The 21623-nt window shown below is 39.5% G+C and overlaps 1 protein-coding gene across 1 annotated transcript; it reads right to left on the bottom strand.

The window, feature by feature from the left end:
• Window positions 1-6241: 6241 nt before the first annotated feature.
• LOC139734269 (metabotropic glutamate receptor 2-like) lies at window positions 6242-10261 on the bottom strand. The gene is made up of 2 exons (XM_071645065.1): window positions 9137-10261; window positions 6242-7243 (listed from the first exon to the last, which is right to left on the bottom strand). The coding sequence occupies exons 1-2, from the start codon at window positions 10244-10246 to the stop codon at window positions 6242-6244; spliced, it is 2112 nt and encodes a 703-aa protein (XP_071501166.1). The 5' UTR covers window positions 10247-10261.
• Between the last annotated feature and the right edge of the window lie 11362 nt (window positions 10262-21623).

Here is a 21623-nt window from a genome sequence, read left to right as displayed (position 1 = left end):
AGTGAAAATATGTTGAATTTTCTTTTACATTTTCTTTATACTGTTGTACGCATATGACTCACAAGCTGTAGTAGTCTCCTCATCCAGCGGTTCCAACACAAAAATTAAAAAAATTCATAACTTTTGCATCGATTGTCCAATTTTCCTCAAACTTTCACTGATGTGTTCTACTAATAATGTTGCATTTTCTCAATCCTTATGTTTATGAAGGTGAACTTGTCCTTTAAACAAGCGTAGTTCATGGGGAGTTGACTTTTACCCTCTTTATAGAGTTCTCAATATTTCGTAAAGTACTGATGTCTTGATATCGGGAGAGTAAACTTCAGGTTGCTCTTCATGATCCAAATCTGTTGCAAAGTTGGAATACTATATTGGGTTATCAGGTTATAATAATCACTTTGCTATCGTCAAAGCAGTGACGGAATCGAAGTTAAGAATATGACCCAGCATACAAATTTGGGGAATACGTACATGACAACCTTTACCAGTGCTCACCACGAACTCTGGTGAAGGGAATTACCCTGCACTCTGATAGCACGGATAGTGTTATTTATCCAGTTTCTCATGTTTATCGCAGCATTTTTGCACACAAACTGGACACGCCATGTCACTGTAATGATAAAAAGGGACTGGCTGAACACTAAAGTAATACACATGTATACACATTGCAAAACAAACCGCTTGTTTAGGAAACCGTGAACTGCAATACATCATGACAACATAAGTCGGCAAACAAAATGCAAAATGCATCACAAAGTTTTACATCGATTGATTGAAGATGTATGATCTGGGTTTGAATAAGAAAATGTAATGTTTGTCCACACGACGAACATATAGTTGTTCTATATTTTCTTATTGAATCGAACGATTGGTGATTTGATCGCTGCTTTCGATATCGATAGAGGCAGACGATCATCGAAAGATTAGGATGTGACTCAGGTAGGCCTACTCATCTGGATGTGTCTGCCACAGCAGTAGTACATATATCAGTGTTTCACGCTTAAAGGTCTGTTACAAAACTTTTGCTGTACAATTATACAGATGCTTATAACATGTATAATGCTATACAGTGAATTCTCTTTTCTGGATAAATACACAACAACGTAAAGCAAGAAAAAAAAAAAGATAAGAACCCGAACGTCTGAGACAAGTGATAGATTCCTGAAATACAAAACAAAAAAGAACTTGAAAAGAAACAACTGTGTGGAAATCAATAATTGTAGCACTGCCGATTGCTGGCTAGTTTAACTTTATCTTTTAGACTGGCATCGTGCGGCAGCTGATAATCAATTTCGGTTTGTTGAAACGAAGAAGTTTATCGGTCTATCGTCAGCTTGTCAGCACGCCGACTCGCGGGCACGAAAGTTTTGACGAGTGCGCGCGTGACGAAGATAAAATGCAATAAAAAGATATTACAAAGTTTATCTGTACTTTTTTTTTTTCATCTGACAGTTAATCTAGACGATCCGTGATTTGTGATTGCTCACGTGAAGGTGAAAAATACAAACCAGATTTTAGGGAGACTGTCAATCAGTGATTGAGAACGTTTATCAAAACACATAACAGTGACAAATACTTGCACTGATACCTAGCATTTTGCTTGGTGTTTTTTGTGTATGTTTGTGGTTTGCGTGTTCAAGTAAAAATTACTCTCCTTGTCGAACGAATCGTGTCTCCTGTAGTAAGGTACAATAGAACTTGGTGATAATTTTCTCTTGTTTGTTTTTCACACCCAAAATTAGCGATAGACTAGGGAGATGATATTCATGCAGTAAAGCGCCTTCAGTAACTAACTGTGTTCACTATCATAAACTTTATAGGACTTATGCACTCCAGTTATAACGAACACGGTCATAACGAAATTCTTGTATGATGTACTTTATAATAATGTAGGAAATTAAGTAAAACGAAATGAAACGATATTCTCGTTGCAACGAAGGAAAAAATAATGTTCTCAACTTGTCATCTATATATCTTTTTATACTTAAATGCTCGTCTACAACGAAATTTCATTGTAACAAAAGAAAAAGGCCGGTCCCGAGGACTTCGTTATAACGAGAGTCTCCTGCATATATGGCCTTCTAGTCCTAAAAAAAAAAACAGAATTAAAGGAAGTAAAGAGCGTAGAAATCCCCAGACAGATATTTGGTCAACATGATGACGTATGACAATCAATGATTCATGTCTGTTGTAAAAAGTGCTGGCACCACAAACAGTATATGTTTCTTTCTTGCGTGCACTTAAGCAGGACAAGATGGATTATGAAATCAAGTCGACAGCATTGACGCCCTTAATATCAATGTCTACCAGTTGAAAACATATATGTACTCTCAAACAGCTTAAGGGACAGAAAACCATTAAAAACCCCAACTTTTAAGAGGCTCGCATTTTCAATTACAACCAGGTGTCTTGAAAGATTTGTGACATCACGACGCTTCATTGGACAACTATTCATAGTGGACGGTCTCCTTTCCAGGACTTCTGTGCAGAAAAATAATGGTCACCGATTTAAAGATCTTGAATGCACAGATTTGGAAAAACAATCTATCTGAAGAAATTCTGAAATGTCGCACTTCCCCTTGCATCAGGAGCAAATTTGCAATCCAAGTGTAACAAAACCAAGGCGGTGGAGTGGTTACAGTTCGATATTCCGAAAGTTCTTTAGTATGCGCCTTTTTTTTCAGTTCAAGGGACCTTCGGAATGATGGACCATATTCATTTTCGGACTGACGAACCTTCGGAATAATGAACCTTCGGAATAAGGTCACCAATGTTCGGATAAACTGAACGTCTGGGTATGTGGAATTTGTATGTAGCGGAATGACGAACCTTCTGATTAGCGAATCATCAACCTGCGGAAAAATTATGATTTTTTTTTGTCCTAACATTTATGTTTTCCTAGTTTATGCATCTAATCTTATATCATAAATTGGTTCGTATTCTATCATAATGATGGAACAGAAATTTGACACAAGTTTCGTATTTCCATATCTCATCTTTCAGGAATTTAAACGGAATGAAAAAAATTGTTGAAAGAACTGAAATACTGAGAGTGCTTGTATAGATATTGAATTGATGGGAATATAATTATTTGTATGCCAGACTAATAATTCACTTCTTAGCATTTACGTTTCACTGTGAGTCTTCTATAACCATTTTGGCTGCCTATAGTCATGACCGGAAAGCGTGCGTACATCACTTTATATTGGTATACTGCCGTGTGCATGCGAGCAACTCGATGCGTACTACAGTGTATTCCGGTGCACTGGCTGGTCCAGTGCGCCCAAACGGGTTTTCTTAGATGGAAAATTCCAAAATATTCAGCCATTATTTTGAATGCATGGGATGATGCTTATTGCGCAGTCGCAGTTATTCAATACTTTTTGGGTGAAAAAACATAAACAAAATCAAACAGGAATCTTTGACTTCCATGTTACACTTTGCATTTTTTTTTTGGCCGTGGTGGTCGGTAAACATATCTCAATGATCACTCATATGACTATTCTCCCTTTTTAAAGGACAAGTCCACCTTCATATACATAAGGATTGAGAGAATACAGCAATATTAGTAAAACGCATCAGTGAAAGTTTGAGGAAAATTGGACAATTCGTTCAAAAGTTACGAATATTTTAAGTATCTGCGCAGTCACTGCTGGAAGAGAAGACTACTACAGTGTATGATGTCACATGCGTACAACTATATAAAGAAAATAAAAAGAGAATTTCACAAAACTTTACTTTTTGAATAAAGTGCACATTTCTTCGACTTGATACTGACGTATGTTAAGGGTAATATTATTCCCCCTGCCTTCTGAAAGAGAGAAGTCGAGTGTTCTTTTGTTATGCGAGAAAAATGGAAATATGTTGAATTTTCTGTATTCTTTCTTTATATCGTTGTACTCATATGACATCACAAGCTATAGTAGTCTTCTCATCCAGCCGTGGTGAGCAGAAACTTCAAAAGTTCATAACTTTTGAACGGGTTGTCCGATTTTCCTCAAACTCTCATTGATGTGTTCTACTAATATTGCTGCATTCACTTAACCCACATGTCTATGAAGGTGAACTTGTCCTTTAAAAAGAAGGAATCATGTCCTTCACCTTACAATATTCATTTTTGCCAGTTGAACTCTATGCTGCGAATATATGACAATATACAAGTCATGGTTGTTGTAGTCTTAGTAGAGCAAACACAAAATCAAATTGGATGACGAAACAAGGTTAACATTCACAGATCAAAAGATGGGCCAGACTTATTTCACTGGTCTGTTCACTATTCATGTTGGATCACTCACTCTACAACAATTTTCGAAAACATTAACAGATTTTGGTCCCCTTAACCAGTTCGAAATGAAAAGCCTCATTAATTTGTTTCTGGTGTTTTGCGCCAATGTAGAAACACTACTTGAGTTCGGTTTTCTTTGGTTTTGGTCTTTTTCGTTTGGAATTTGAACTTCTCCGTTCTTCGCTTCAAAGATTTTGATACACTTTCCGTTTTCGATAATCATCTTTCAATGTGCGGTGTGTACATATTGAGTAAGATGCTCTTGTCCCTTTAGAGGAGACTTCCGGATTATTTTCAGGCTTTTGCCATTGAACAACAACAAATTCACTATAAATTAGTTATACTGGGTACAGAGTTTCGGAATTTATAGTGATTGGGACGAAGAATAATGTTTCCAAAAGTGATAACAAATCACAATGAACGAGGATGATGACATATCAGCTTTACATAAGAATGCATGATCGCGTGCTCAAGGAAGCAGAACAAAAGAAGAAAGCATGCATAAATTCTACCCAGGTGGACTTGTTGAACAAGTTGTATTGTAATGGAATTACATCGCTACATTACTGGAACCTGTGAGCCTCCTACATCATCATCCTTGTTCAGTGTATAGTTGCTTTGGGTTTTTAGAGTATTGGTATTTTACTCAGGGACCACAATAAATTCCGCAAATCTCTACAAGACACTATAGATTTGTGTACTACATGATGCAAAATTATATAAATCGTCTGGAATGTCCCTTCAAACCCATCACCACGCATGCGCATAAACACGATAGAGATACTGAGTTTGGAGGGTTGAGAAGGATGCGATGGAAACGTCAGTTCTTTCGCTTTAATGCTGCTTAAGGAGACCATGAATTCACCTGAACCTCATCAAAAGGAACTTTTGCAGATTAAAACAAGAATGATAACAGAAATATCCCTCTGCTTTGAGAACAGAAGTAGCGAAGCATGTACAACTAATGATTTTATAATTAGTAGCTCGGTCGGGCATGTGATAATGTCTATTGTAACCCTTAGTTAGAATTAACTATGCACGTATTAAGTTTAAGAAGTATATAGGATTACATCTTAACCCCCTGTCTCCGACAAGGATCATTTCTTCGAGCTTAAGATATCTTGCTATAATTGGTTTCCTAGACAACGGGTAAAGACATTGAAAGAGGAAAGAATCCATCTTCAGCCAAATATTTGGGATAAGTATCGTATAAGCTGCGTTTTTATTTGTGTGTGAAAGAGAGAGAGAGAAAGAGAGAGATAGATAGATAGATAGATATGGATTGATGTTATAGACAGGTAGATAGAAATAGAGATAGATAGATAAATAGATAGATAGATAGATAGATAGATAGATAGATAGATTGGAAATAGATAGATAGATAGATGGAGATAGATAGAGATAGAGATAGAGATAGATAGATAGATAGATAGATAGATAGACAGGTAGATAGATAGATAGATAGATAGAGATGAATAGACAGACAGATGGATAGATAGATAGAGAGATAGATAAAGAGATGGAGAAGGAAGGAGAGAGAGACTTGTGTTATTACCACTAATTGAATCAACGTCAAGAGGAATATGAATCATGTAAGCAGTAAAGCATTCGATTCCATGCCATTATAAAAGAATGCACTATTTGGTATTAACGCAGAACAATAACAGCAGTAACTCATTTCAACAGGTCTCAGATTTGTCTTTGGACGGACGTAACATACTACAAAACACGTTAAATGCTGAGACTTTGTCGAGATCATCAAATCATGAACAACCTGGAAACCTCCTTGGGCGGTATCTTGATGATTTGTACAAGGAATGTTAACTAGGACCCATGACACCTTTCAAGACAATGATTAACAAAAGGAAGCTCCTGCGTGCAATGTAATAAAACTGTGACACTACGTAGACCGTGTCAAGACATTTTGTGCATTGGTTAGTGTTCTCGACATTGGGTTCACGATACGGCCTCCCTGTGCGCTTTTTTGACATTAAGGAGGACGCGGTGGTCATCGCCCTGCGAGCTGTCGCTGTCCGCAGAAAATCGTTGGAGCTGTCCCAGAGCGTGGTGCTTCCCACTCTCATCTCCTTTGGTATGCATGGAACTAACTTCCTGTCGCCTGTCGAGACTTTGCTCAACACGGGACGCGCCTGTATCGCCAACTCGCGAGGAGTTCCCGCGTAGCCTGGTCATCAGGCTACCGCTGGCTCCACGTCCGCTCCCGCCGACGGAGTTCTTGCTGCTGCTTCTGCTCCTACCAACATCTCTTTCGAATGTCTGGAGTTCGCTGCTGTGGTTCACGCGGCCAACGACTTCCATGGTTTGGCTGGTTTGAATTGGCGGAAGCGAGAGGCGATTGTTATTGTTACTACTGTGATTTAAATTCTCAGCTTCCACATCTCGCTTGTCCGCGGCTTCCGTTTTGAAGCCGTGATTGACCTGCGGGCCCGACGGGGAAGTCGGATTGGCAGGTGGGATGCTACCCTCACTCGTGTGGACGTTGATCATGGAGTTCGTTCTCGTGTTGCTTCGAGTCCTGCTCTGAGTGAAGATGTTCAGCTCGCGCTCGTCCACGAAGTAGAGCGCGTAAATCTTCACGACAAAAAGGCACATGAGCGTGACGGTTCCATTGATGATGAGACCTAGCGCGCTGTAGCTAGCCTTGTAGACGGCCTCCCTCGTGGTAAAGAAGGCGGGTGCGAAGGAGGAGAAGACCACGAGACTGCTGAAGACGCAGAAGGTGATGAAACGCGACTCGTTGTAGTTCTCCGGAAGCTTTCGCGTGACGAAGGCGAAGACGCAGCAGACCATGATGAGGCAGATCTCCCACGTGATCGTCCCGATTACCTCGATGTCGCTCTCGTCACACGCCAACTCGATCTTTGGCTCGTTGGGGTCTGGCATGGTGATCTCCACCGCCGGAGGAATGAGAATAAACCAGGCAGTTGCCCACACCACCTGGGGATTTAAAAAGAGATGGAGAGACATGTTAATATGTGATTATTTCTAATGGATCTGGATAAAGTATATCACTTCATTTGATATTTTATGAGCTTTGTTTCTATGCGCGATCATAGATGAGGGTTTGATTCCATAGTCATGATAGATGGCGAGTGTTTCGATGGCTTTTATGGGTTTACTTCCTAGTAAGGGAAATATGTGCACCATCTTCACTCCCTGGCAAATATTCTTTGCCGTATGTGCACCGAAACCATTCTTCACACCCCAAGGCGTTCAATGTTGAAGGTACCATAGACACAACTGCCGAGACTAAAAGTTAAGCGCAGACTTTGTGCATTAATCATGCTAGCAAACTGTCGCCTAGAAATCTGACTTGTTTAAACTCTCAGTACCCTGGAATACACAGAAACAAAAATCACGCATTAGTCACTTCCTGCGAAAACCTGTTGAATGCCCTGTAAAACCAGCAAAATCACTGGTAACAGCCTCGCAAAAGAACCCAGACAAAGCAAACTTATTCCAGGGCTGGACATAATCAGAATTATTTAAAAGAATAAACGAAGGTTAACATGATTAACGTCAACGCTATTTGGGAACAGGAGTCAAGATTTATCTCTCCAAACACAATGGATAAACAAAATCAACTCGCGTACACATATCACGATCGGATCAAATTGTGAATGTCGCAGTCTCTTCTTCCGATTAAAACAGTGCAACATTCCAAACGAAGCATCGTCATCAGGTTTTTCCAATTATTAGACCTCGGCTAAGATGAAGTGTAAATAAATAATACTGTATCGGCTAATAAACAAGAAATGACGTTACATAGCCTCCGTGGACAGTCGTGGATGATGATGGAAATGTTTGTTCGTATGTGGTATATGTGTCTTCTTGTGACTACGTAATGTATGCGTTTCTGCATCTTTCTTTTTTTTTGTGTGTGTAAGAAGTAGATAGAGAGGAGGAGGAGGAGAAGGGACAGAGAAAAAAAAAAGAGGAAACGGCAGGGGGAGAGAGAGGGAGAGACAGATAGTTTGTCTTCCCTCATTCATATTGTACTGGTCACCGCCCACTCGAAGTCTTCGTGGTCAATCCCTTAAAGCCTTTGAATTAGGCCGAAGGACGATTCCAACCACTGTGCCAAGAGACAATAGTAGAGTCCCGCGCAATCATACACAGAGCTGAAACCGATACGCCCAGGCGTCTCATTTTCGATTGACACCGCATCTGATGGAACTAGAGTATAAAGCAGAGTTGCGGGAGATGAGGATCGCTGGATTTGGGTTTCATCCAGAGATAGGCGGTCATCTCTGGTGAACGAACGCCGAGGACCGAGTTCAGCGAGGGATGACAGATTCCTAAACATCATCCAGACTTCATCTTGACTTTCGTCCCACATGCACTCTCGCTCTTCTCAATCGGTGTTTTGATCTTTCTCTTAATGAATCCGACTCAACGTGGACGATTGCATTGACTTGTGTGAGAGAGCGGCACACGTTTGTGCTAACTTAAGGGATTATACTATAGGGACAGCAAGGCACAGAGAAAGCGCGCACCTATTACCCTTCCATAGTTTTGTTAATTGTTTGATGTAAACTCGAATCGTTTTTCAAGGCAGAGTTCAATTCGGAAAGACCATGAACATGACAACATTTCGCAGGTTGTGCAGTTTTATCCCCCTGATGTCTTACAATTTCTTTTTACTTGACACCTGACAAAAAACTGATTTTGACATACAAACCTTTCCCTAAGGTTTGGCGGCATGACAGTCGGTTTAATGAAACATGATTTTATACTTATTATTACTTCTTCTTCAAGGAAACTGCAGGGAATATCTAACGATACGACTGATATCTCTGAAAAAAAAAATCAAAAAGGGAACAGACTTACCGGAACTATACAGATGACAAGAGTTAAGGTGACTTGTGATGTTGGACTTATAAACCGCGGTCTCCTGGCGGATTTCAACCCCGCCCTAAAAATTCTGTACAGGCGTATGGTCTTCGTTGCTATGGAGACATAGATGAGGGAGAGAGCGACTGGTGAGCCGATCCTCCGCAGGGCGCAGACACCCGGGTTGGGTTTGATGCCGAAGAGCATGGAGGTAAGGAAGGCGAGGACGAGACCGGTGAAGATGATGTAGCTCAACTCTCGACTTGATGCCTTGATCAGCGGCTTCTCTCGGTTGTGGACGTAGATGGCGATGGTTAAGATGGTTCCGAAGAGGCCGAAAGCGGACAGGATGACGATGGCGGTCACCCAGGCATTGTTGACTGCTGGACTAAGAGGGACGCACCCCGTCCTCAGCTCGTCGGGCCAGCCGTAGGTATTCTCTTCCGCCTTGATGCACGAATCGCACACCGTGCCGTTGTTAATGACTATCTCGCTGGTCTGACATGGAGTACAGGACCAGCAGCAGGGGTTTTCTGGCAGCACTGTCCGCTTCTCGCCGGTGTCACACGGCGTGCTGCACACCGACTGTGGGTCTCCAGTGGTGTTATCCCAAAGGGTGGAGTTACCCGTCAGGTACCAGGGAATGGTTGTGGTAATTGTCAGTTTCTCCTGAGCTGAATCAACCCACGTGCCGACATGAAGAAATTCATATTTCCCCGGCTCCACCAGCTGTAGATTCCTGATACTATAGCGCCCTCCCATGTCTCCGTTTGGCATGAACTCAAGGTCGCCATTCACTGGACTTACGAACTTTGTTTTCAGGAGTGCGTTTCTTAGAACAGTCCCGTTAGATTGCTGCATCGCCTCGCACAACCCCAGGTTCGGGTCACCACACAGAGTCACTTGCATGTCGTGCAAGGCGTTGGCAAAAGCGAGGACGCAGTCCATGACGATTGTTTCGTGCACGGGGTTGTCGAGCCCTTCGACGCCTTCGAATGACCTCGACGCGCAGGTGCCATTGACGGTCGCATCGTCCTCGCAGAGACCGTACTTCTCCAGGAAATCCTCCAACCACGGGTTGGTGCTCGTATTCGGACTCATTCTCATGAAGTAGTCGTTGTATTTGTTGAACACTCCAGAAAGAGGCACCACAGTGAAGGCACCTACAGTTAAAAATAAAGGGAGAAAAAAAGAGTGTCGTAAATACCATTATACTAACCCATTTTTTCTACTGGTCCGAACTGTCTGTTGAACCAGTAGGGCCACAGGTTTTTTTTTCTATTTTTTCTATAAATAGTATCACAATGGCCTTTTCCACATTACGGCCAGTACCGACTTACCCTGAATTAATAATGAAAGTACACACATAACAAACTGCCTCTGAGCTATAATTACGAAAGTTGTTTGTAAGTTGGCCTCTGAAGAAACAGTGGATACATTAAAAGCAAGCTACAAGGGAACCAAAGGCTTTAAAAGTCCCCTCATAAGGACAAAGGCAACGATGTCAAAGTAGCTTATAGAAACACAAACACTGACCACTGCTGCAAGAGGATTTGAACAGGGGTCTCATGATTAACCAATATGACTAATGCGTCACTTAAAGTTTGAATGGACATGCATTCACTAGTGCTACTGAACTGCTGAAGTTCAACATGTCTCGATTCCTTTAGGAGACTTGATATTTCGCTGTAACTTTTCAGTTTTGAAATATTGAAATCCTAAGTTATAGCTTTCATTCCCTCCCACCCTGCCCCCCACTCCCTCCGTCTTTCTCTTCTTCACTACTGATCCATGTATCTCCCCCTTATTATGGTGCTAAGTCACACCAAAGTTTCTTTAAAAGTTACTTTGATATCATCTTGTCTGTGATATACAATGTGCGTCGGGGACATATTGCATTCAGCATGTCCAGGATGGAGTCTACCGTTTTAGTCGATGTTTCAAATATTGAATAATAAATTATTTTCATCAACATTGACCCAACTGATAATCCTTCCATCAACGAACACTTCCTCAGTCTGTCAATATTTGCAAAGAATGTAGTATTGTCTCTTCCCATGTTACTCTACGATGTCAGAACCAAACATGAAAACCACAGTCTCTCTTTCTCTCTCTCCTCTCCACCCCCTCCCCCCCCCCCTTTTGAATGAGGGGAGGGGTGTTATAAGACACACTCATGATGGCTCACATTCGTGTGATTAACCCTTTGAATGTTTTGAGTGCAGATTTACACAGAAAACCCTATAGTATTGTACACACTGTCTGATGCCCATTGTACAGAAAGGGTTAACACAGGAGTGACATCACGAAGTTCAGACTATGGCCTATATAAACATTTTACACAGACAGTGATAAAGATCAATAGTCTTCTATACCCTGGACAGATAGACCTTTTTTATAGTGAGTTCGAATTTATGGATACCTTTTGAGTGAGGACGTGCATGGTACTAATTACACTGAATTAATAGTACCATCTGGAACGCGCGGTGCAGTGAATACATGTACCAGGTATCCAGTTTGCATGCATTGCTATGTCATATGAAACGAACCCCTTGGTATTAAAGAAAGTTCTAGGGAAATCTCGAATGATTTATTTCAGTCTATTATATATAATTATAATAATTGATATAATTTATAATGCGCCAAATTCACTCCGTGGAGTGGTTTAGGTTAAGGTTCAAGTAAACATGAACTGTTTGTTATCTTTTTACACGATTGTCACACCCCCTGCGTACGGACTTTCATGTTCCGACAATGATAGTAATAATAACACATCTACATAGGGAAACTGCGTGTAAGCGGTACGAGCGCAATAAATTAGCACACGTGATATAATTTTTTTTTTTATTGTGAGTCGATATTAGTATTGTGTCTGCCGTTGAAATGGCGATGATCGTAAACTTATACCACGGTGACGTGTGCAGGGGCACTAATGGGCCATTGAAGGAGCATTAGTATAGAAACCCGATGAAGGAGCTATGGGGGGCTGGTCTCGTGGACGAGAGCTCAATGACGTGGGACCGTCAGTGGACACATTGGATGAACGTTTAGACAAAATCAATGCATCGGAGATATCCAGTAATGGCCAGGAAGGATGCAGTGCACAATAAGCAAAGATGAAGACAGTCTTAAAGAATAGACTGCATAATGGAAATATATGTATGTATATATATATATATATATATATATATATATATATATATATATCATATGTATATATACATGTATATAGATACTACATATTCATATTTCATATAAACATATATATACAGAGGTAATGGACAATAAAATCTAATCGAATTGAATTAAATATACTTGATGTATATATGTATATGATATTCATATGTATATATAGCTTCATATAAACAGTTATATGTAATTGCATATTCATGATGTTCATAATGTGTATATAATCTGTACATACACATACTACTATCGATTACATTTGTATGTGTGTTACGTTTTGACCTTTTACTCTTAACTTATGAAGTACAATGCTGTCTGTCTGCCGTTCATACGTTGTCATTGCACCAATACAAAAGACCAAAAAAAAAAAAAAAAAAGAACCAACAACAACATCGAGGAACCGCCGGAATCGAATGACATATCGCTTTCTAATTTCGACGGAATTAGAGAGGGAATTCTCAATTTGAGGTGGACGTTCTCTCTTTATGTTCTGGCTTTAGAATTTCTATTCTCAAGAGCGAATGACCTCTGGAAATCAGGTTGCCATAACAACGTAGTGGGTTGTCTGGTGGTTGATAACGAGCTCGAACAAAAAGAATACAAAAAAAAAGAAGCTGACTGGTTTGGTATGCAGCCCACAAAATTCTTAAATATCACATAACCTGAGACAGAACGTGTGGTTACGCGAAAAAAGAAAGAAACCGCAATAATCATTCACTCATGTTTGAGCTCATTTTTTTTCCTCTCGGTGCAATGTCCAGGATGCTATCCCTTTTTGTCAAATACTGTTTATGTATTTCTCCTATACAATGATCTGTCTATAACATAGAAAAAAGGAACTATTACTTTTTTGAAATTATCGAACAAACACGATAAATAAAGTTTATTTCACGACAAACTTTCATTTACTCAACCTTGGGATTAAGTTTGACACTGAAGCCAGGATGATCACTATATACAAGCAGCTACCACCACCACCATCACCACCACCACCACCACCACTACCACCATCACCACCACCACCACCACCACCATTACCACCACCACCACCACCACCATCACCCCCTCTTTCTCTCCTCCTCCTCCTCCTCCTCCTGAAACTTTTCACCTCTTCAAACTCGAAAACTGCCGTGACTACCAATACAAAGGCACCAAACTGTGCAGCCACTAGTGCTAGGGTCATTCCACGAGAGAGGAAAAAAGCAGACTTCAAAGCTGCCGATGGTATTTTGTAGGTCCATTTGTATTTGCACCTCTTTGTATTTGAAGTGTTGTATATATATTTCATGTTATCGTGTGTTTCATCAATATTGTTTATGATTATTTTACACTGATATAGCTGTTTCTGGGTGCATGCACTGGTCGGGGAGGAAGGCCTCGAGTTTAGGTGATTAAGTTTGCCTTTTCCTCCCCTGGCAACCAGCAGCATGCACCTAGAATCACCACAATCTTTATATCATGTAATATGATTTTCTCCTTGTATTTCATGTTGAAATGCCAAATAAGTGATAAGTACAGTGTAATATTAATGATAATAATAATAATAATGATAATAATAATAATAATAATAATAATAACAATTATAGTAGTAGTAGTAGTAATAATAATAATAACAATAATAACAATTATAGTAGTAGTAGTAGTAGTATAGTAGTAGTATAAATAATAATAATAATAATAATAATAATAATAATAATAATAATAATGATAATAATAACAATTATAGTAGTAGTAGTAGTAGTAGTAGTAATACTAATAATAATAATAATAATAAAAACGTAAAAATAACAAGAACAATAATAACAATAATAATAGTGAGAAAAGAACATTTAAAACGAGAATAAATACTGTAAGCGGGAATGTGCATGTCTTTTTTGTTTATGCGATAATATTGTCAAAACTGTAAATGACATACAGAATGCAGCTACAGCTTTCGCTCACCTCCACTGACAAGCGCTGTCAACGAATGGAGAGCGTGTCTTGAATCCAGAATGCACTTCGGCGCACAGTAATCTATAGATATTTGTCTTGAAGATATCACGCCCATGCAAAGATAACCATGTGTACATATTGTCATATTTTGAGTCATTGAGCTGAAAATTAAGCACGGATGTTCTTCTGAACAAATTTTTCGGCACATATTCCGTGTCTGTTTATTTTTTTTAAAATAAAACAAGAATGAAAGAAAACTCCGTTGGTTTGATATTATTGACTGTCACCGCGGAAGGGTAATGCTTGCTGAGGCTTATATCTCTCCCACCCCCATCCCCCTTCCCCCGTTCGGGTGAAATCACAAGAAACTTGAAGTCACAAATCGAATTAATTTCCGGATGTTGCGAATAGACGGCTGTCAGTCGGAGACCCTGGAAGGTATAATTGGAGACTGACTGGGGTAGACACGCAGTGATGGGTTTAGTCGGCGTTACATGAACGGCTGATAAGACCAAAGGCTTGGAAGAAGATTACTTATGTCTTGTATGTCAAGGGAGCGTCTTTATAGGGATGGTTTGTGTGGTTTAAAGTTGCGCGTGCATGATTGTGTGGGTATATACACGCATGTTTGTTTTTGTGCCGTTTTTAGCTGGGAATTTCATTGTCATTTTCACAGCCATACAACATTTTATTGCAAAGAATAACACCCACATCTGCTCTTGAACTCTCTAGGTTCATCCGTTTTTGTTTTATTTCGTTTTGTTTTGCTTCCTCTTTTTTTGATGGCTTCGGTGTAAGCCATAATAAGTTCCGTCGAGTCTTCTTAAACGGTTTGTATGTCTATTTTCTTGTTTGCATTCTTCTTACGTGACACGCACGAAGCTAGTACAGGAGTTGGTGCTTCATATGAGGTATTATCCGAAAAGTTTCTACTTCAATGTGTTTCAGCTTGTATTTACCAAGATATCTCACACTTACATGAAAATGAAGCATCTTGTTTCTTACGACTTGACGAATCAGGTATATTACCACCTTTCTGTAGGTCATACAACAAAGCGATGTATGCTACTTTTTTATAGCCTACTCTTTCTTATTTCTTTGAAGCATATAATCAAATGACATTGATATTGTATTTTGAGTATTTGCCTTCATATTGTAGATAATTATCAAGTATTGGCACCAGCGCATCACTTGTTTACGTCACACTTACGTCACAATCTTTGTACAGGGTACGGGAGCTAGAGAGTAATACTTATTACAAGGCGTAGACATTGCGACTTCAACAACAACAAACATGACTGAAGAGTATCATACAGCCTTAATCACACCGTAATATTGGCAGACATATTTGATCTGGCAACGTATAAGCGCAAACGCATTATTTTACGATCGATACTCCACTCAACCGCCTCTCATGAACATGCAAATCCACACACACACACACACACACACACACACACACGCACACACACGCACACACATACACACAGGCACACAAGTTTGCAAATTCAAGCTCTGTCATATTTTTTATGATTTCATTTTTTTTTGTTATGGAAAAAACTGGGCCATGCTCTCGTTTCTGTTGTTGCTTCATCCAGATGCACACTTTGCGAGGAAATCGAAGTCGCGTTGTGCACTAAACATGCTAATGACTGTGGGTAGCAGATCATGCTCATATAGGAGCGACATTTTTGCATTTATTTTGTTTCCAAAGCTTGGACGAGGCTATACAATAATTGCATTACAAGGCGGCTGAACGGGTTTCATGCATCCATTAACAAGAGACTGAGGGAACGGCCCAAACTTTCATCATCGTCGTCGAACGCACATCGACAAAAATCCATCGACTTCACATTCATTTGCCTGTTAAAGTAGCATTACACGCCATGCTCAAATCAACTTATTGAAATGGAGTAAAGCCAGACTATCGAAATTTTAGAAGTTTCATCAAAATATGACACAAAATAAGAAAGAAATGAAATTACAAAGTTTCACAGTTTTCGTCAAATACAAGCAAACTAATAGAGGCGGTAACTGCATCACCTCGCAACTCTCGAAGTTGCTTAAACACACACACGCACACAAATATCGAAATGATTTTTCTGGTCGATGATTTTAACCCATCGTTGCTATATTACATAATTATCATGTAATAATGACAAGAAAACAGCGTAATTATTCTTTAGTTTCATGTCAGATAGGTAACGAACTCAGTGAAGACTATTAGTGTGCAGTTCAGTGGCAGACGTGCGTGATGATGACGTCATCACTTCTCTCATGAGCAGGTGAGAGCGACTGATATTACAGATTTTAGGAAATTTTTCAGCACACTCCACAGCTGCCTCATTTCAGGTCCTAGGGATACGACGAAAAATGCTGCCATCCTGGTTTTCTGATACACTCTCTCTATATACCCCTTTCTATGCCAAGGACTTTGGACAGTGTGTACAAATGCTGTAACTTTTTGTCCCAAACGGCAATCAAAAGCACAAAAAGAGTTATAGTACTGCCTAATCATGGTATGGAATTGCCCTTTAAATGTTTTTTAGTACATCGAAAATGCCACGTTAGAGTTTTATTCACGATCCAATGTCTCGCGCAGAAATAGGTTTATAGCCATGATAGCTGCATCGTAATGTATTGCCAATCGAAGCATTTATGAACGTTATGAACGTTCCTATCAATGTGCATGATGTGCGAACTGCATCCGATATTGTATTGATGGTACCATGCTAAACTGAACTGAAATGAACTGGAATTCATTTCAACATTACTTTCGCCCCTATATAATCTATAATGGCAATTGAAATGAACGTAAGAGAAACGAGTATTAATTAACGTTTATTCTCACGTAGCACAATATTACCGTATCCCCTGACAACGTGAATCACCATTGTCCATCAAGGGATGGGGAGGGGGGGGGGGACATTTCCATAGTTTACATCTAAACTGATGGGTGAAACACACTTTGACATTTTCATAGGGGATTTCCCCCATCTTGTCCCTCAACCATTGATTATGACGTAATAAGACGACTCAACGTGGACAGCGCCCCAAGAAGATATCCTTTCACCATTACGTCGTTTGTGTAGGCGACGTAGGAGAGCGTATACAAATGATCCTTCTAAAATTCACATTTTTGCTTGTAAAGGTCAGAAAACTAAAGGCGACATCACTAAAACAAGTCACTGCTATATAGATGTAAACATGATGTACCTCCAAAGCAATCTGATATAAGAACATCCCCGTAAACCGCCGTCGGTCAGAGCAGGCAATGGAAAATGTGAGGTGGTGGTGGGGGAGCACCGCTGACTCCAAATCATCCGGACATTTGGTGGTATTCGAGATTTGTAACTAGCACAATTATTGCAGTGGGGGGAAACTGATTTAGATTTAGATTTTGTATTGCGTGCTGTTGCCAAACTAAACATTCAACATCAGTAGAATTGCTATGGAAAAAGAAGGGAAGTCAGACAAGGAAGTTGAAATAATAATGAAAGATGACCAGCGCCACTGCTCCGTAACCGCTGGGAGATGAAATGGCTAACACCAAATGTGAGATATCAGAATTGTTACTACATAGAATGAATAAATACGTCTGTGTGTTATCTTAAAGACATACAAAAACAAATGGAATAGATGTGGGAAAGTTTGCTTTTCTCGTTACTGACTTGATGATCTGATCTGGGACTTCTGTGATCTGTGATTGAAATCATCGATTTAAATTCGGTATATAACAATTGATCACAAATGATGGTCATGGTTAGATGTTACCCCATTGAAAAATTACGTGAGTATTGTTTTCTGATTTCTTTCCGATTGTAGTTCATCACTGCCTGAAATCTGTATTATTGTCTATTGCGAATATGCGTACATGAAAGCGAGGTTTTAAAGTATTGATAAACCATTTATATTATATTTGTGTAAGCCTAGATTTTAGTTTAATTTTTATAATTTTTTATCGCTTACCACAACTCCATTTTACACTCCTTTATTTTCACGTGTCCTGGGGCCCGTTTCATAAAACTTGTCATCAGTGACAAGTTGTCATAGATGTAATAAGCTACTGAAATCCTTGCATCTGATTGGCTGAGAGTAAATTTGTCATAGAAATGTAACAGTTGTCACTGATGACAAGTTTTATGAAACGGGCCCCTGGTTTTGACCCATCCTCTTCCTCTTCCCTCTCCCTTTTCTCTGTCCACTGTGAAGGTAATCTCTCTCTGTTATTCATTCTACCCTTACTCACATTCTACCCTTACTTACTCATTACAAGAGAGCTGTCTCGTGTGTATTAATGTGTCTGTATGCGTGTACGTCGTTTCTGTCTTACTTTCCTTTCTTGCCTCGTTTAATCAGTTTTGTAATACAGTTTTTAGCGGACTACCAGCTCTGCTTTTCCGCAGTCCATTCCATTTCCAACCATTTTTGAGGTACTTGTCTCGAAATTATGAAACTGTATTATGTATTATGCTTCAGTCTTTGTTTTTTATTGCATTGTTGTATCATTATGTCTATTCAAATGTTGTAATCATATGTGGTGGAAATGAAATAACGAAACAAAACGAAACAAAACCAAGATCGCAATCAGTCAATCCAAACATTATTGCTCAGTTTCCAAATGACATTATGTCGGTAATCAGTGTTAACACATAAGTGACAAATTGTAACAACTTCTGAAGATAACATCTATTCCTCTCCAAGTTTTGGAAAGTTTCCGACAAAATTGACAAGCGTTCTCTGGCGCGCTGCTTTTAAGCGTATCTTATACCCGGTCTTGTATCTGTTTGCCTGTGACCCCGCGGCACGATTCCCCACTACAGCAGCTATATACAGCAACTTGAAAACAAAAATGTGGTCGTGCACGAGGTGGCCGGATACCTTATAGCGTGAACGCCTATTGCTCCTCTAAAAACAAACAAAGGCGCGTGCTCACTAATATCGCTGGCGCATGATCAGCAAGAGAAGGACGTTCAACGACGATCCTACATTCCGTTGTTGTGGTTTGGTTTGTTATCATACATCTTTCCACATCAGCACTACCAATAGGACTGAAAATAGTTCCGGATTCAGTGTCATGCTTCATGAGAAGGGACTTTGTTGGGAATTGATCTACCGATTTTGGACCTTCATGATGTGTTTGCAACAGGTGACGTTGAGACTCTCGTCCAATGGTTGCTTGCGTGCGCGAGTGGTGTTTGCAAAACGGTAATTATGACGTGAAGTGACGTGTCGGTGACGACCGGTGCAAACACATTATCAGATCACACAGCTAACAAGTTTAAACAGAATACATGCGATCTTCACATACTACATACCATAACAGCAGCGGTGCTTCTCGTTTTATTTGATGCTGAGAGCAGCTAGGAGAACTCAGCGTACAAAGATACATTGAAAAAGAGGGATGGGTCGCGTAGCACCTGATTTCGCTCAACGTCAATAGCAACATGAAAAAAAAAATTACATATTATGTTCATCTACATATACACATGGCATACGCATATATACAATATATGAGAAATTAGAATCAGGGATATAAATGAGATTTGAGCATCCTCTCACAGTGTACTGATCAGTCTGTAGGTTACGAATACGGAAATTTTGGGGGTGATTTCGAACAAGATTACACCAGTCTGGAAGTAATGTAACATAATTTTTTAATAACAATATCTCTTATGCGCAATGAATCTTAAATAGGTGCTGTTACAGCTCTGCTTCTTCATTCTACTACTTTATCGTCCTGTTTGTAAATGACATTGTGTGTCGTTATGAGTTGCACATGATTATCATGTTATGCTTGAACCCGTCTAGTACTTGGGGAAATTTTGCAGCGCAAATTATCATTATCTTAATTGTCTTTGTCACATTTATTATTGAATTTCACCGCAAATCTGATATTGGAGGAATGTTGGATGGAATTACAGATTCATTAATGACATCTGCACAAGTCAGAGAAAAAATTGCAAAATTACCATACCAATTGGAGAAAAAAACTGGAAATTCCAAGTTCTAAAATGTGTTGCCAATACTGAAGAATGAGTCATTGATTTGGCCATACAGAAACAAGCAATTTGCAGTGATGAACAAGAGATGGTTCAAATGAAAAATAACGATATTTCTGCATCGCACAATGCTAACAATGAACGGTAAAAATAATGAAAACAAAAATACGGCAACAAGACACTAAATGTGGTTGCTGGAACCATATGTGATATTTGTGTCCTTTCAATTTGTTTGGTGTAACTCTTCATGGTCTCAAATTTGGGCGTGGTATACAGGCATCAACTACTTAGTACTTAATTGTACCTTTGGCTCTGCATCATAGATCTATACGCAGGATAGCTTATTATGTGTGGCATGCGCCCATATTCGAAATCGAACCGGCCATCGGTAGCTTTAGTCTAGTGTAATTTTTCTGCCTTTTAACAAAGTCTTTTGAAAGGTTAAATGTTGCAGAAGCCTGTAACGCAATAACGAATATACAATATGATTGGCAAATATGATTCAGCTTGTTTCCTCTATGTTTTCTAGACACAACAACAATAAAAAAAAAGATGTCTTAAATCTTACTTTAAAAAGGTGAAGATCAATTTTCGTTAACACCCTTTCAACACAATTAAGTGGAAGGATTGTGGAAACACGGACAAACGACATCCTGCGGTGGAAAAAAAAAACCCGTATTCAAAAACTAGTAGTTTCATATCTTCGGAAGACGAACGATGTGCAGATGAATACAGTGCACATGATACGGTGTATTACGGTAAGCGTTTTACTTATTTTGTATTTGGCTTTTCATTTTCATTCTATAATAAAAATATATGATATTGTTATGCTTTTGGAGTCTTAAAGTGCACAGCAGGAAAACTAAGATAAGGAAGCATCTATTTGACTCGTCAAGTCTGAACACGATAATTTTTTTCCGTCGTTAAACATTGATTCAACTGGTCCAGTCTGAGCACGCTGGAATGAAGGCTTCAATACTCCTAACATGCTTGAAGATGTAGGGTTAAAGAGCTCAGGTAGGTGATCTCACTGTCTTAATGTAGAGTGTATTCAACTTTGTGGTAACCAATTTACCTGGCTCAGTTTCAGGACTGTGCGAAAATGTTCATACGAATGAAAAGCGCTCATGCAGACTTTTAAAAATAATGTATGATAATTAACGCGGCACAACCAAGGAAAGCTACGAACGAAACTTTGCTATATAAAACAATAAATTTAAACACTAACGGGGAAGTCAGTTGAAGAATAAAAATAATTTCTACCTCTTTGAAGAATGTAGAATTCAATCTTCAACCCTACTTTTTTGAAGCTTCATGCCTACATGGACATCACAGACTATACGGTAGTATGTATGACCATCGCA

This window comes from Diadema antillarum, unplaced genomic scaffold, assembly GCF_040938485.1.
Source record: "Diadema antillarum isolate AM-2024a unplaced genomic scaffold, OU_Dant_1.0 seq00000520_RagTag, whole genome shotgun sequence".
NCBI classification, from domain to species: Eukaryota; Metazoa; Echinodermata; class Echinoidea; order Diadematoida; family Diadematidae; genus Diadema; species Diadema antillarum.
Note: the sequence above shows the minus strand (reverse complement) of the source record. Positions and strands in the feature narration are given on the sequence as shown.